Source organism: Musca autumnalis, unplaced genomic scaffold (assembly GCF_047663935.1).
Source record: "Musca autumnalis isolate F117 unplaced genomic scaffold, ASM4766393v1 scaffold_5, whole genome shotgun sequence".
In the NCBI taxonomy this organism is placed as follows: Eukaryota; Metazoa; Arthropoda; class Insecta; order Diptera; family Muscidae; genus Musca; species Musca autumnalis.
Genome location: NW_027412088.1, coordinates 204,640,681 through 204,657,271, shown reverse-complemented (window position 1 = coordinate 204,657,271; position 16,591 = coordinate 204,640,681). Strand labels below are relative to the sequence as shown.

Sequence of the window (16,591 nt, the reverse complement as noted above, 5' to 3'; positions counted from 1 at the left end):
GACCGAGGTTTTCTATAGAAAACTTGGTGGAGACCGAGGTTTTCTATAGAAAACTTGGTGGAGACCGAGGTTTTCTATAGAAAACTTGGTGGAGACCGAGGTTTTCTATAGAAAACTTGGTGGAGACCGAGGTTTTCTATAGAAAACTTGGTGGAGACCGAGGTTTTCTATAGAAAACTTGGTGGAGACCGAGTTTTTCTATAGAAAACTTGGTGGAGACCGAGTTTTTCTATAGAAAACTTGGTGGAGACCGAGTTTTTCTATAGAAAACTTGGTGGAGACCGAGTTTTTCTATAGAAAACTTGGTGGAGACCGAGTTTTTCTATAGAAAACTTGGTGGAGACCGAGTTTTTCTATAGAAAACTTGGTGGAGACCGAGGTTATCTATAGAAAACTTGGTGGAGACCGAGGTTTTCTATAGAAAACTTGGTGGAGACCGAGGTTTTCCATCGTTTGATGGTCTCCACCAAGTTTTCTATAGAAAACGATAGTCGTTAGATTTCCACTCTCTGTTTGTTCCTCCCTCGTAATTTGTTGTTGTGATAAAATCCTTTTGAATTTCTTATTTCTTCATTTGCTTTGCTTTTTAGTTTTTCTTGCCTCTTGTCCAAGACATCAAAATGAACAATCAAGAAAATCTTAACACTCGGCACATACACTCGCACTCACACACACATACAAACGTATGCCTGCAATTCCCAAAATTGTTCTCAAGTATTAAATAAACATTTGAAATGATAAATTAAATTTCATTTATTGCACAACAGAATGGAACTTAAATTACATTTCTTTCTCTCCACCCCTGAGGATGAAATAAATCTCAGCAACCATTCATGTCTTCTTCGTCTTCCTTTTTTAGTTTCTGTTTCCTTTAGTTGTTGGTTTTATAAAACCATAATTCGAAGAGGAAACACACAATGGCGGCCATCGTCATGAGGCCATAGATGATGAGCGGTTTCTGCAAATAGGTCCAGTCGAAGTACTGTCCCGGCACATTATCGTTGTCCATGTAGTAGAGCAAATTTAGCGAAACCGCATGGTAAATACTGCGATCTTCCCACACCTTGAGTAAACCACTCTCCTGGATTATGAAAAAGAATTTTATGAGGGTACTGTGAAATGGCGAATCCCATTGTAGGGGAAATCTCAGGAAATAACTGGCGGTGCACATTTGACTTTCTGAGGCCAAACGGAACTTTGGTTTCCACAGTAGCTGCTGTTGCAGCTTCAGCTTCCGCCATTCACTCGATGTGGCCACATAGGCATAATCGGTGTTGAGTTTATTTTTATTTCGGGACAGGAACGAGGCATTGACCACATAGAGACGCTGTCGCAGTACTGCCGGCAGGAATTCACTGTCAAAATAGATTTCCTTTTCATAACGATTAACCATTATTTTCAATCCAGAGCGTAGCAAATCTTCGGTGGTATCTATTTGTTGACCATACACCGTTGTGCTTAGCAGGGATGTGAGAGAGGCACAGAATGTGCTCTCAACCAAAACATTTACCGTCACGACCAACAAGTGGAGGACTCGCAAGACCACTGCGCGTTGCACAAATCGCTGAGGTTCCATGGCCTGAAAAAGCAATGTGCCAAAGGCATAAATGATACCTTCACCAAAATCCAAGGTCCTTAGACGTAGCGACTCCACCACAAAGAGACATAACAATTCCAAAACTAAAATTCCCAAAATTGTTGGCTGCAGCGAGCGATAGACATAATCGCTGGGATGAATTTCTGGTATAACCGGAACAATGATGCAGGCATTTGTGTAGCCAATTGGATAACTGCCGGAAGTTTCATTGGCATAGGGTAGAAGGCCAGAATATGGATGTACCCCTATGTCGATGACTTTTTGGGCGGCCAATAGCAAAGTTTCCTTGTGATAGGAGTAGAAACTGACATTATAGTTGAGTACAATGTTGATGGTGCCATTGACATAGTGGGTGAATTCGTGGAATATTCGTCCTGCCGTTCCGGTGATGTAGGGATATGTGTCATTGTTGTGGTGACGCTCATAGGGTGTCTGAAAGGAAGGATTTTGGATAGAATTTCAAATGGTGAACTTTTTTCTGTACAAAATGTTGAAGTGTACACCAATGAACTTTCTCTATAGAAAAATGTTGACCAATGAACTTTTTCTACAGAAAAATGTTCACCAATGAACTTTTTCTACAGAAAAATGTTCACCAATGAACTTTTTCTACAGAAAAATGTTCACCAATGAACTTTTTCTACAGAAAAATGTTCACCAATGAACTTTTTCTACAGAAAAATGTTCACCAATGAACTTTTTCTACAGAAAAATGTTCACCAATGAACTTTTTCTACAGAAAAATGTTCACCAATGAACTTTTTCTACAGAAAAATGTTCACCAATGAACTTTTTCTACAGAAAAATGTTCACCAATGAACTTTTTCTACAGAAAAATGTTCACCAATGAACTTTTTCTACAGAAAAATGTTCACCAATGAACTTTTTCTATAGAAAAATGTTCACCAATGAACTTTTTCTATAGAAAAATGTTCACCAATGAACTTTTTCTATAGAAAAATGTTCACCAATGAACTTTTTCTATAGAAAAATGTTCACCAATGAACTTTTTCTATAGAAAAATGTTCACCAATGAACTTTTTCTATAGAAAAATGTTCACCAATGAACTTTTTCTATAGAAAAATGTTCACCAATGAACTTTTTCTATAGAAAAATGTTCACCAATGAACTTTTTCTATAGAAAAATGTTCACCAATGAACTTTTTCTATAGAAAAATGTTCACCAATGAACTTTTTCTATAGAAAAATGTTCACCAATGAACTTTTTCTACAGAAAAATGTTCACCAATGAACTTTTTCTACAGAAAAATGTTCATCAATGAACTTTTTCTATAGAAAAATGTGTACCAATGAACTTTTTCTATAGAAAAATGTTCACCAATGAACTTTTTCTATAGAAAAATGTTCACCAATGAACTTTTTCTATAGAAAAATGTTCACCAATGAACTTTTTCTATAGAAAAATGTTCACCAATGAACTTTTTCTATAGAAAAATGTTCACCAATGAACTTTTTCTATAGAAAAATGTTCACCAATGAACTTTTTCTATAGAAAAATGTTCACCAATGAACTTTTTCTATAGAAAAATGTTCACCAATGAACTTTTTCTATAGAAAAATGTTCACCAATGAACTTTTTCTATAGAAAAATGTTCACCAATGAACTTTTTCTATAGAAAAATGTTCACCAATGAAAAAGCTTCAAAGATCTTTGGGCAGCCTCTAAAAATCTCCAGAGACTTTCTTCCGATCTCCAAAGAATATAAGAAGTGATTAACTGACTTACTGTACTAATTGAGACCGCTACTGCCCCTCTGGTTCAGATACCACTGCTTACGAACTTTGAAATGTCTATTTGGATTCCCATTGATGTTTCGAAGACGTTTTCGTGTGTTTTTATACCCTCAGCATTTCTACTAACGAGGGTATATACACTTTCATACGGGCAAAATGTGCCTCATCGAAATAATGGTTTTAGACCCCAAGTATGTTTGGACGAAATGTGTTTAAGAGAACTTGTAGTCGATTGAGCAATGTCCGTCCGTCTGTCTGTCTGGCTGGCTGGAGCGCACGATAACTCTCGAACGGATCAACCGATTCGAACCAAAATTTGGCTTTCGTAATATTTTGTCCAAACATAGTTTAAGTTCGGTCCACTCCTTCCGGTACCTCCCTCACAAAAGTTCGAAAATGTTCGGAAAATTTGTACGTACGATAACTCTTGAAGGGAGTAACCGATTTGGTCCATACTTTGCAAATCGTGAATCGATGAGGTTCCAATATGGACTCAATCGGTCCACTCCTTCGAGTACCTCCCACACAAAATTTCGGAAAAGTTCAGTTTAGCGCCATCTCTCGAATCGCTTTGATTTTTGTTTTAGCAACTTGTATTCACTGCCCCCCATACGACGGTACAAGTTTCATCTGGGGCAAGTCCACACTTCCTGAGAAAATAGCCTGAAAGTTGCAAAAAAACCCCTATGACACCGTGTGAGATGGTTGGAGTGCAAGATAACTCTCGAACGGATCTGCCGATTCGGTCCAAAATTTGGCCTTAGTAATATTTTGTCCAAACATAGTTTAAGTTCGAAGATAAGCCATATCGGTCGACTCCTTCAGATACCTCCCCCACAAAAGTTCAAAAATTTTCCGAAAAATTGTGCGCACGATAACTCTTTAAGGGAGTGGCCGAATTGGTCCATACTTTACACATCCTAATATATCTACCAGATATAGATCAGGTTTAAATATGTTGAAGCAACTTGCATTCGCTGCCTCAATTACGACGGCAACAGTTTTTTAGGGGCAAATCCATACTTCTTGAGCAAACAGCCCGAAGGGTGTAAAAACCCCATATGCACCTTATGTAGTGGCTGGAGATCTACTTCCATAATGGTCAATGTCGATCCATTCCTTTTAGTATCTCTTCCGCAAAACGTTTGATCTTTAATCCTAATCAAAATTTTTAAAACCCCCTGAATATATACGTTTTTGTTGAATTGTTTCAATACACACAGGCTGAGGGTATATCTCTGTCGGCGAAGCCGACTGATACTTTTTTACTTGTTTAATTTGAAAACGACAAATATGAGATTGAGCTTGACTAGCATACAAATAGCAAGAATATCTGAGATCTTCAAAGAGTCCTCTGAAAGTTCTTTGAACTTCTGGAGTCCTTTGAATTAACTACAGACTTTAAAAGAGATACTAGGATTTATGTCTTTTCTTAGGCATAACTTAGAAGATTTCTAATAAACTATGAGGCTTTTGAGGTCTTTCTATGATGATCATAGTACAAGCATAATTTCTACCGATCCATCAAAAAAAATCCTTGATTCTTTCCACTAATATATACAGATAATTCGAAAATTATTTACCCATCTACTGACTCTCTGGGGAAACTAAAACTTCTTCAGCCTTTAAAGAAGGCTTTGAGGCTTTCCACTAAGACTTTGTAAACTCCTCTTGGAAGTCTAGGTTCACCTACTGGCTTATGGAGTTCTCAAAACCTTCCACCTACTTTTGAATTTTCCACCTAGACTTCTAGAGACTTCAATTGGAAATCTGAAGTATTTTACTGTCTTTTGGAGTTTACTAAATCATCAATTGACTTTAGAAGGGCTTCCGAGATTCTCAACTGTTCTTAAGAAAGTCTTGTGGGTTTTCTGATTATCTAAAAACTTCTTGAGTCTTTTGCTGGCCTAGTTTGTTTCGAAAGAGCATGGCGCATTATTAATTTGTGTTATTATAACTCATACCACACCTTGTCCTCAATTAATATTACTTATACCACACAGTGTACCTAGAATACGAACAAATAAAACTTCTCTCAAAAAAAAAAAAAAACACTTACCAAAAACACACTTGGAGGATTCATAAAAATCGGCGTATCAAAAACATATCCCCGCGTATCGTTAATATATTCCATAATGAAATCCATTTCATTATCAAAAGCCAAGTCCTCAATTTCCCACACCCTTAAACGGGGAAATGGTGTATAACGAAAAAGTTTCACTTTCAATTCCATTCCACCATCGTCCACAAATATAACCAACACCACATTTACCATATTATGAGACCAAGCTGTTTCAAAGAAATCTTTTATCTCCCGCATGTTGGGTATATCCACGACCTTTAAAATCATCATCATTGCTGTGAAATGCATACCTCGCAAAGTATCACTGGCCAATTTGAGCAGCGGATCTTTAATACTTTCGATGTAAATAAATACCAAATTATTTAAACCCAATTGGTGGCTAAATCTTGTCTCATCATCCTGCATACCCCAGATTAGTAGTGGTATTTGCAGTTCATCCATTAGATGTTGTGCCAAGTTGGGTTCTCCAATCTCAGATTCTTCAGCTTCTGTACAATTATCACAAAATATTAAAAAGCTATCAAATTGATGGCGTTCATAAAGAAATTGGGCGTAGTTGAAAATGAAATCAATGCTCTGCTGGTTGTTGGTAAAGGATATTGAAATTTCATAATCCATGAAATCACTTTTGGAAACATTTTTAAGTACTGCCAAGAGAAATATTAATAGCACCACTTTATCCATTGTTTTGTGGGTGATTTTTACAGCAATCCCTGAGCGTTTGACTTTATCCACTGTCATTGTTGTCCCTTTTAAAGGTTTGTGGCTCTCCAAAAGCCGTAGCATTGTAAAAGTGTTCCATTATTTGAAATGATTGGCAAATATTTGCTAATTGTGGGCAATGACAGTTTTGATGGCTAAACAATGATGAATTGTAAAAGAACAAAAACAAAACTTGTGGTCATAATATGAACTTAGATTGGCGAAATGTGAGTTCAAAATGTTATTGGCTCCTGTACATTTAATTGCGGATTGTGGAAATTGCCAAATAGCTCAAATCTCCGCACAATGGTTATATGAACAATAGATTTTAAGAGTTGTGTAAACGACCCTTGAGTGAAAATTATTATTACTTATACCACATGGTGGACAATAATAGCAAAAATCTGCAGTAAAGTCGTGGCACAGTGGTCGAAATCACTGATCTAGCGGCGCGATATTAATAACTTGGAAACGAATGGAGATATCTTTCTGAAATTTTACACAAACTCTTTCTGTGGCCGTGGGTAATAATGTACTAAATATGATCAACATCGGCTAATATTTTGGTATAGCCTCCATATAACGGTACCTCTGGATATTCGGTATTTTGAGGATTTAAGCCACCCTTTCCTTCCAAATTAGTTGTAATTTGGTACTTAGGGTTTCTTGTGATCACTAAACCGTTCCACCAAAAATTGTGAACATAAGTCCATGTTTGAATATAGGCCCCTTTTAAGGTACCTCCGATTTTCAGTATTTTGGGGGTTTAAAGCTACATTTTTCTGCCAAATTAGGTGTAATTTGGTATTTGGGGTTCCCAGTGGACACAAACATTCTCCACCCAAAAATTATGGACATAGGTCTACTTTTTGATATTGTCCCCATATAACGGTAACACCCAATATTCGGTATTGTTAGGATTTTGTCTACATTTTCAGACCAAATAAGCTGAATTTTGGCATAGGAGGATCTCGTTGGTTATACATCTTCTCCACCAAAAATTTTGAGCATAGGTCTACATTTTGATACATTCCCCATATAACTGTACTGTACTGTACAGACTTAGGCTATTTTGAGGATTTAGGCTATTTTTCAAGACCATTTATCAGCAAGATTTGCAGCCATTTGCAGCTAAATTGGGGTCATTCGGAATCTAGAAAGTCCAAATTAATTAGTATAAACAAAATTGGACTGGACCTTAGGGGACCTTTGTAGTTACGCTCCATTCAACAAAAGTATATTGCTCTAAAAACATAAAAAAATAATAATTTTTGAAAATTTATTTCTATAAAACTATGTAAGTCCCAATTTACATTAGGCGAGTTTACTTGCGGCAATTGTCAGTTTGTGGGTGAGAGAGGGTGTTGAGAGGCAAAGGGTTACCATATACCTCACCTCTCTCTCCGTCAAACTGACAATTGCCGCAAGTAAACTCGCCTAATGTAAATTGGGACTAAATTCAGGCCCCAAACATTTTTTTTAAATTTTTATACCCTACACCACTATGTGGGGAGGGTATTATAAGTTGGTTTTGGCCAAAAAGTTTGTAACGCATCGAAATAATGGTCGTAGACCCATACTTATATATATCAAAATGAATTTCTCGACGAGCTGAGTCGATCTGGCTATGTGTGTCCGTCCGTCAGTCCGTCCGTCCGTCCGTCTGTCCGTCTGTCCGTCTGTCCGTCTGTCCGTCTGTCCATCTAAACCTTGTAATCACGCTACAGGTCGCAATTTTGATAGGATCGTCACGAAATTTTGGATATTGGTGGGGGTCCCGGAGGGGAAGAAGCCTATTGATTTTGGTGATGGTCGGATAATATTTAGGGGTCGGAAAGGGCAAAAAACTTAGGTGGATAAAAAGACAACGTTTTTTTCCAAAGCAAATAACTCCGCTTCTGCATGGGGTATACCAAAAGCAAAACCTGACAATGAAAGTAGAAAATATAACCTTTCTAATGATGTAAAGTTGGTGCTCGTAGGTGATCAAACAACGAAGATATTACAATACTAGCAAATAAAACCCCAATTTCCATTTTTGCGATTTTAATTATATTGACGAATATCACAGCTTTGGTTGGAAACTTTCCAAAAGCAAAGCCTGACTATGAAAGTAGAAGATCCCGTCTTTACAATGCACTATAGGTAATTTGGCCTGTTTTTGAGGCAAAAATTAATAGCGGTGGATATGTGGGCTTTTTATACATTTTTATTGCTTTATGTGCATAAGTAAGATAAAACAAAGAATTACAACGTAAAATTCGGATATAGCGAACATCGGTTATAAGAAACTGCGTTTATAGCGAACAAAGTTTTATGTTTCCAAAGAAATTTTCTTAATATTTGTACACACATTCAACTTCTTAAAACGACCACGACTATAACAAACAAAAGCTGTTACCCCGCGAATAGAATTTTTTACAATTTTTTACGATTTTCAGGCCCGCTTTAAAACAGAAGCGGATAGCGACGAATTTAAGCACTGTTTCAAATATTTAAATGTATGATATTTAAAAGTAGGCTTAAATAAAAATTTTACAGACGAATACGTCTATAACGAACGCTGGATATAACGAACAACTTTTCTTTTTCCTACCCCCTATTCTCATTTTATCTATTTTATCCGTTCCAACCCAATAAACGCGGTTACAACAAAAGAAAAACGGTTACAATGAACTAAAGTACTGATCCGCCAAAAGTTTTTTATAAACATTGATATGTTTAAAATATTTATTCGCGAAAAGATCTGTATAAATATTATATTTTTAAAGGACCAAATAAATCACGCAATCATGATCCCTAGTTAGAACTTATTACAGCTATAATTAACAAAAATGTTGACCACAACACGTATGTACATTTTTAGAACACATGGTGAATATTTCTTTAAAGAAAATGTCTTTTTAGGTCAAATCGTATGCTTTTTCGTATTTAATATTTCCTTCACCAAACAAAAAATTAAAAAATTATATATTTTTCTGCAAGGAGGGCACCTTCAAAAAAGTGATATAACTCAAAAAACGCAAAAAATCGCACCTTGGTAATTATGTAGTTGATTCAGAACCCTTTGCTGAAGATATTTACAATAGCAGAATCACGGCCAAACACGGCCAATTTAGTATAAGTCTATATGAAGTGAGTTTAAGAAAAATAAAATATTTATTTCTGACTTTTTGTGTTTTTTGGTCGCTACCCATAATGTTTAAGCTATATTATATATTAAATAAATTCCTCTCGCAATTGCCAATCTATTCCATTTTACATATATTTACATTTGGTTTATTTTTCCGCGGTTTTAAATACATTGAAATATGTTTTACAATATATATTTTTTAGTTCTTCTTCGAAATTCTCACTTTGACTGCGATTTAAACCGCGATAATGACGCTATTTTGAAAAATATCATTCATATTAATAAATTTTGACATGTTCTTTTTTTAATGCCAACTAAAAAATTATTATTATTAAAAGTTGCAAAATCGACTTTTTGCCTCAAAAACTGGGCAAATTACCTATAGTGCAATGTACAGTAGGGGTATAACTTTTTGCACTTTTTTGCAAATATCAAAAATACCACCACATAGCCGTGTAGAGCATGAAAAACTATTATGAAATACGGTGTCAATTTTTCTCTACCGCGAAAAAAGTTTCCGCACCAAATGCATTGAAGTTCTGTAATGCATTTTTTAATTTGATCTGTCATAACAACATATTTGCTTTTCATTAAAATTTTTATTTTTTTGTAATCTAATTTAAAATCATTATCAAAGCGTTCTGGACCAATTTCTTCTCAAATCGCGCCATTTCGGACCACATTAGGATTTTTTGACACTATTGCAATTTTTTGGTTTTTCTTTATAAACTCGGGAATTTTATGTTTATATTTTTTTAACCTATCGGACAAGAGAATATGGAGCCATTTGCAACTAATTCGCGAAAGTTACAGGCTGTTTTTGTTGACTTTGCCTGTGAGAATTGTATTTTTTTCTATAAATATTTATTCAAACAAAGCAAATTTAAAATTTTAAGTAGAAAAAATATCAAAAGGGTTTTAGTAATCACGGCCGGTGCGGGAATATTTTTCACAGAATCGGTCTTAGAAACGCGTTTTCATTATTAGGACAAAATTCCCCACATGGTATTGGTGTTGTACTTTTGTAGAAAACAAATACGATTCTCACAAGCAAAGTCAACAAAAACAGCCTGTAACTTTCGCGAATTCGTTTCAAATGATCCCATATTCCCTGGTCCGATAGGTTAAAAAAATATAAACATAAAATTCACGAGTTTATAAAGAAAAACCAAAAATTGCAATAGTGTCAAAAAATCCTAATGTGGTCCGAAATGGCGCGATTTGAGAAGAAATTGGTCCAGAACGCTTTGATAATGATTTTAAATTAGATTACAAAAAAATAAAAATTTTAATGAAAAGCAAATATGTTGTTATGACAGATAAAATTAAAAAATGCATTACAGAACTTCAATGCATTTGGTGCGGAAACTTTTTTCGCGGTAGAGAAAAATTGACACCGTATTTCATAATAGTTTTTCATGCTCTACACGGCTATGTGGTGGTATTTTTTTGGTTATAGCCCTAATGTACAGGTAATATTTTCTTCTTCCATTAACAGGCTTTGCCGTTGAAATAACCCTACTAGAAATCGATATATTCACAAAGAATAAAATTTTGAATTTGTCTCCACATGAGTTTTTCCCCATTCCGATCCCTAAAAATTATCCGACTATCACCAAAATCAATATGCATCTTCCTCTGTGGGGCCCCCATCAACCCCCAAAAATTCGTGACTATCCGATCAAAATTCCAACCTGTAGCGTGATTACAAAAAATGGAAAAATTGGATATATTATATTTTATAATATATTTTGCGATATCTCGGTTGTTTGCCCACTTACGCCAACATACTTTGCGTCAATATAAAGGACATCTTTTCTTCTTCCATTGGCGGGCTTTCCTTTTGGAATACTCCTACTAGAAGCGGAAATATTCGCATAAGAAAACAAACGTTGACTTTTCTCCACATAAGCTTTTCGCTTATTCCGACTCCTGAATATTATCCGACCATCACCAAAACAAATAGGCTTCTTCCTCTGTGGGACCCGCATGAAATTCCAAAAACTTCGTGACGATCCGATCAAAATTGCGACCTGTAGCGTGATTACAAAAAAATAGGAAAATGGGATGTATTACCGACTATTGCGATATCTCTGCTGTTTGAGAAGCTACGACAACCTACTTTACATCATTGTAAAGGTGATATTTTCTACTTTCCTTGCCAGGTTCTGCTTTTGATACACCTCTTAAAGAAACAGAGATATTGGCTTTGAAATAAAACGTTGACCATTCTCCAAATAAGTTTTTGCCCATTCAGACCCCTGAATATTATCCGACCATCATTAAAATCAGTAGGCTTCTTCCTCTGTGGGATCCCCATTAACCCCCAAAATTTCGTGACGATCCGATCAAAATTGCGACCTGTAGCGTGATTACAAAAAAATCGGAAAATGGGATGCATTATCGGCTATTGCCATATCTCTGCTATTTGACCACCTACGACAACCTACTTTACATGGTTGTAAAGCTGATATTTTCTACTTTCCTCGCCGGGTTTTGCTTTTGATATACCTCTTAAAGAAACAGAGATATTGGCTTTGAAATAAAATGTTGACTTTTCTCCAAATAAGTTTTTTGCCCATTCCAACCCCTAAATATTATCCGACCATCACCAATATCAATAGGCTTCTTCCTCTGTGAGACCCCCATTAACCCTCAAAATTTCGTGACGATTCGATCAAAATTGCGACCTGTAGCGTGATTTCCAAAAAAATGGATAAATGGGATGTATTACCGACTATTGCGACATCTCCGTTATTTGGTTACCTACGCCGACCTAGTTTACATCATTGTAAAGACGGGATCTTCTACTTTCATAGTCAGGCTTTGCTTTTGGAAAGTTTCCAACCAAAGCTGTGATATTCGTCAATATAATTAAAATCGCAAAAATGGAAATTGGGGTTTTATTTGCTAGTATTGTAATATCTTCGTTGTTTGATCACCTACGAGCACCAACTTTACATCATTAGAAAGGTTATATTTTCTACTTTCATTGTCAGGTTTTGCTTTTGGTATACCCCATGCAGAAGCGGAGTTATTTGCTTTGGAAAAAAACGTTGTCTTTTTATCCACCTAAGTTTTTTGCCCTTTCCGACCCCTAAATATTATCCGACCATCACCAAAATCAATAGGCTTCTTCCCCTCCGGGACCCCCACCAATATCCAAAATTTCGTGACGATCCTATCAAAATTGCGACCTGTAGCGTGATTACAAGGTTTAGATGGACAGACGGACAGACGGACGGACGGACGGACTGACGGACGGACACACATAGCCAGATCGACTCAGCTCGTCGAGACATTCATTTTGATATATATAAGTATGGGTCTACGACCATTATTTCGATGCGTTACAAACTTTTTGGCCAAAACCAACTTATAATACCCTCCCCACATAGTGGTGTAGGGTATAAAAATATGAGACACGTGTATCGGCGTTTTTAAATATTACATCGGAAAGTAACCAAACTAGGCGGGGCAAGTTCCGCCCATTTCTAGTTTTTTTTTCGAAATATTCGAGTTTAGATATCTTGGAATCCTTGCATTTCAGGTATATAGTGTCTTTGGCAACTTTAATAAGGAGGGTGTGGGAAATATTTTTGTTAAAAATTTTAACCCTAATGCGGTTCATCAAAGGGATCTTTTTGGTCATTTTTTCGAAAATCTTTCAAAAACTTATTTAAAATGTGATCATATCGAATCCAAATATTCTACAAAATTTTTCGTTATAAAATTTTACTATAGGTCTCAGAATACACCAAATCTGTATATCTTATCTTATCGCCAGGAATCTCTAAAAATGAAAAACACGTTTTAGGGTTAAAGTCGGACTTCATCTGAGTTTATTCAAAATTGTCCCACAAAACAAAAAAATTCTCCGTCAAATTTCACTATGGGTCACCATAAAAATGGTATGTACATTTACATTATATATCGTGAAAATATCAGTATCAATTTTGCTGAAAAAACATGAAAATATTTCCCAATTTTTTTTTTTTTTTTTGAAAACTTTTTCCTTCTTTTTTCGAGCTGATACATGAAAATAATATGAAACTTGGTTCTAGGTGAAAAGTGTCAAAAGAAGAAAAATTCTACACAAAATTTCGCTATGAGTTTCAGAATAAGCCATATATCTAGGCATACTATTTTCTTAAGAAAATTAGATTACAAATTTATACTTTTTAAGATGATTTTTTTTTTAATTTTGGACTGTTAATTTTACATAATTCCATACTGGATCAAAATCTAACAAAATCCTTCACTTTTTGGGAATATTGTTAAAGGAAGAAATGTTCCAAATGAAATTTCACTATGAGTCTCTGATTGAAAGAAATCTGTACCCATGACATATAACATTCTTAGCAGCACTTGTTTTTGATATAGGGTTAGGGCCATATTATACAATTTTTATCCAGATTGTCGTTGTGATTGGACACTATAAATATCACATTGATGGTTTTTCGTTATGAATTCATACAGAAGATATTATGCGCTCCATTTTAATAGCTTTTGAAACATTTGTGGTGAATATATATGTAAAATTAACAGTCCAAAATTAAAACAAATAATTTCATCTTAAAAAGTATAAATTTGTTATCTAATTTTCTTAATAACATAGTATACCATATATATATGGTTTATTCTGAAACTTGTAGTGAAATTTTGTGTAGAATTTTTCTTCTTATTGCACGTTTCACCTAGAGCCAAGTTTCATATTACTATCTTGTTTCAACTCGAAAAAACAAGGAAAAAAAATCATCAAAAAGTTGGGAAATATTTTCTTGTTTTTTCAGCAAAATTAATACTGATATTTTCATGATATATAATCTAAATAGACATTTCATTCCATTGGTGACCCATAGTGAAATTTGACGAAGAATATTTTTGTCTTTGACGTCATATCTCTAAAATTATGTTTTGTGGGACAATTTTGAATAAACTCAGATGAAGTCCGACTTTAAACCTAAAAGGTGTTTTTCATTTTTAGAGATTCCTGGCGATTAGATAAGATATAGAGATTTTGTGTATTCTGAGACCTATAGTAAAATTTTATGACGAACAATTTTGTAGAATATTTGAATTCGATATGATGACATTTTAAATGAGTTTTTGAAAGATTTTCGAAAAAAGGACCAAAAAGACCCCTTTTATAAACCGCACGAGGGTTAAAATTTTTAACAAAAATATTGTCCACATCCTCCTCTGTATTGTTGCCAAAGACACTATATACCTAAAATGCAAGGATTCCGTAATATCTTAACTCGAATGTTTCGAAAAAAAAAAACTAGAAATGAGCGGAACTTGCCACGCCTATTTTGGTTACTTTCCGATGTACATAAACTTTAATAACGCCGATACACGTGTCTCATATTTTAAGCTCTACTTTCATAATCTACTCAGTTTTCCTTGTATTTGCTTACATCAAAGGTAAATCTGTGGAAACCGTTCTTCATGAGGTCGTGGGTTTTATTGAGAGAAATATGAAGAATTCAAAATTTACATTGGCGGCTTTCCTGGATATAGAAGGAGCTTTTAACAACGTAAAACTTGAGTCCATTCATCTCTCGCTTAGAGCGGTCAACACCCCGGAAAACCTGATATGCTGGATAAATAGGATGCTGGAGAGCAGGATCATTAATTCCAGTATTGGGGAGTTGATGATAAGGAAAACAGGTACCCCCAGGGAGGTGTACTCTCACCGCTGCTGTGGCTACTAGTGATAAACAATATTTTGGCGGAATTCGACAATCAGGGCATCAAGGTTGTTGCATACGCGGATGATGTGGTTATATTGATAACTGGCAAATTCTTGTCCACAATATCGGAGTTTATGCCTTATCAAAGCTGTCCCGTTGGGACACCGCAAGTGGCCTTGGTGTAAATCCAACGAAAACAGAACTGGTATTGTTCGCCAGAAAGCGTAAGCTAGGCGACTTCGTGCCACCAACATTGGATGGAGTGCAATTACATCTATCTCCTGAGGCCAAATACCTAGGTACAATCCTGGATTCACAATTGAGATGGAAGAGGAACGTCGAGGAACGGACGAAGAGAGGTATGATTTCACTCTATTCATGTAAGAATTCGATTGGGAAAAGCTGGGGATTAAATCCAGATATTATACACTGGCTGTATATTATTTTTGTGAGACCCATCTTATCCTACGGATGCCTTGTCTGGTGGCACGCGCTTCGACATAAATCGAACTCCGGCAACATAGACAAGGTGCAAAGGGCAGCCTCGATCCTGATAACTGGAGCTTTTAGGAGTACACCGCAAACAGCTCTAAATGCGATGTTGAAGCTCTTGCCCATGAGACTCAGCATCAAAGGTCAAGCAGCACGTAGTGCCCTAAGGCTACATGAATTGTATCGTTGGCGTGACATGCATGCATTCTTCGGGAGCTAGGACCAAACCTTAGCTTAAATCTGCAGGGGAAATTCAGCGACTACTTATCACCAGTCAAAAGATTTGAAGATTTTGAGGTCGTTATCCCTAGTAGAGATGACTGGATCCGTAGTAACCCTCCTCTGGACGGTCTGGCTTTCTACACAGACGGTTCCAAGATGGAAGAAGGTACCGTAGCTGGCGTCTACTGCGAAAAGCTTTGTCTCGAATACTCTTATAGGTTGAACAGCGACTGTAGTGTTTTCCAAGCAGAAATCTTCGCGATCAAAATGGCTGCAGAGTTGATAAAAAGTCTGGATGCAGAAATCTTTGAACCGGTGACTATCTTCGTTGATAGTCAGCCGGCTCTTAAAGTCATCAAATCCTCCAACATCAAGTCTGAGGCCGTTCTTGAGTGTAGAACTGCTTTGGTGAACCTCACAGACGCTGTCCGACTCTGCTGGGTACCGGGACACTGTGACATTATGGGAAACGAGAAGGCAGATGAACTGGCAAGACATGGATCCCAATCAACAAGTCTAGCAATCACTGATTCAATCAAACCACCCATATGTCACCTTTTTCGGAGAGTGGAGACGTTCTTTGAAGAACGAGCCAAGGAACTATGACATAATGACTCAAGGTGCAACGTGTCAAGGGCTATTTGGCCGACTCTATCAACAAACAGAACAACTTCACTCTTAAATTTGAGCAAATCAGGGTATTGACGGGAGTCATTACCGGTCATTGCAACATCCGAACTTTTATCGGCAAATGGCAGGATGATGGCGTTGATTATTGCAGGCTCTGTGAAGATGAGGAGGAAACGGAGACAATTGAGCATATTTTATGTCGTTTCCCGATGTTAACTCGAAAGCGTTATAGATTAACAGGAGTATGCTTTCCTCCAAGCTTAACCTTCTACTCAAACAT

The 16,591-nt window shown here is 36.2% G+C and overlaps 1 protein-coding gene across 1 annotated transcript; it reads right to left on the bottom strand.

Annotated features, from left to right (window-relative positions):
• Positions 1-728: 728 nt before the first annotated feature.
• LOC141405955 (uncharacterized) lies at positions 729-6,153 on the bottom strand. Its single transcript, XM_073990916.1, has 2 exons — positions 5,413-6,153; positions 729-2,029 (listed from the first exon to the last, which is right to left on the bottom strand). The coding sequence occupies exons 1-2, from the start codon at positions 6,118-6,120 to the stop codon at positions 872-874; spliced, it is 1,866 nt and encodes a 621-aa protein (XP_073847017.1). The 5' UTR covers positions 6,121-6,153; the 3' UTR covers positions 729-871.
• Between the last annotated feature and the right edge of the window lie 10,438 nt (positions 6,154-16,591).

Excerpts from the sequence above, each read along its gene's own strand:
- LOC141405955 (XM_073990916.1), bottom strand. The coding sequence starts at position 6,120 with ATGGATAAAGTGGTGCTATTAATATTTCTCTTGGCAGTACTTAAAAAT. Across the intron at positions 2,030-5,412 it reads ATCCTCCAAGTGTGTTTTTG|ACACCCTATGAGCGTCACCA; the intron begins GTAAGTGTTTTT and ends CCTTCCTTTCAG.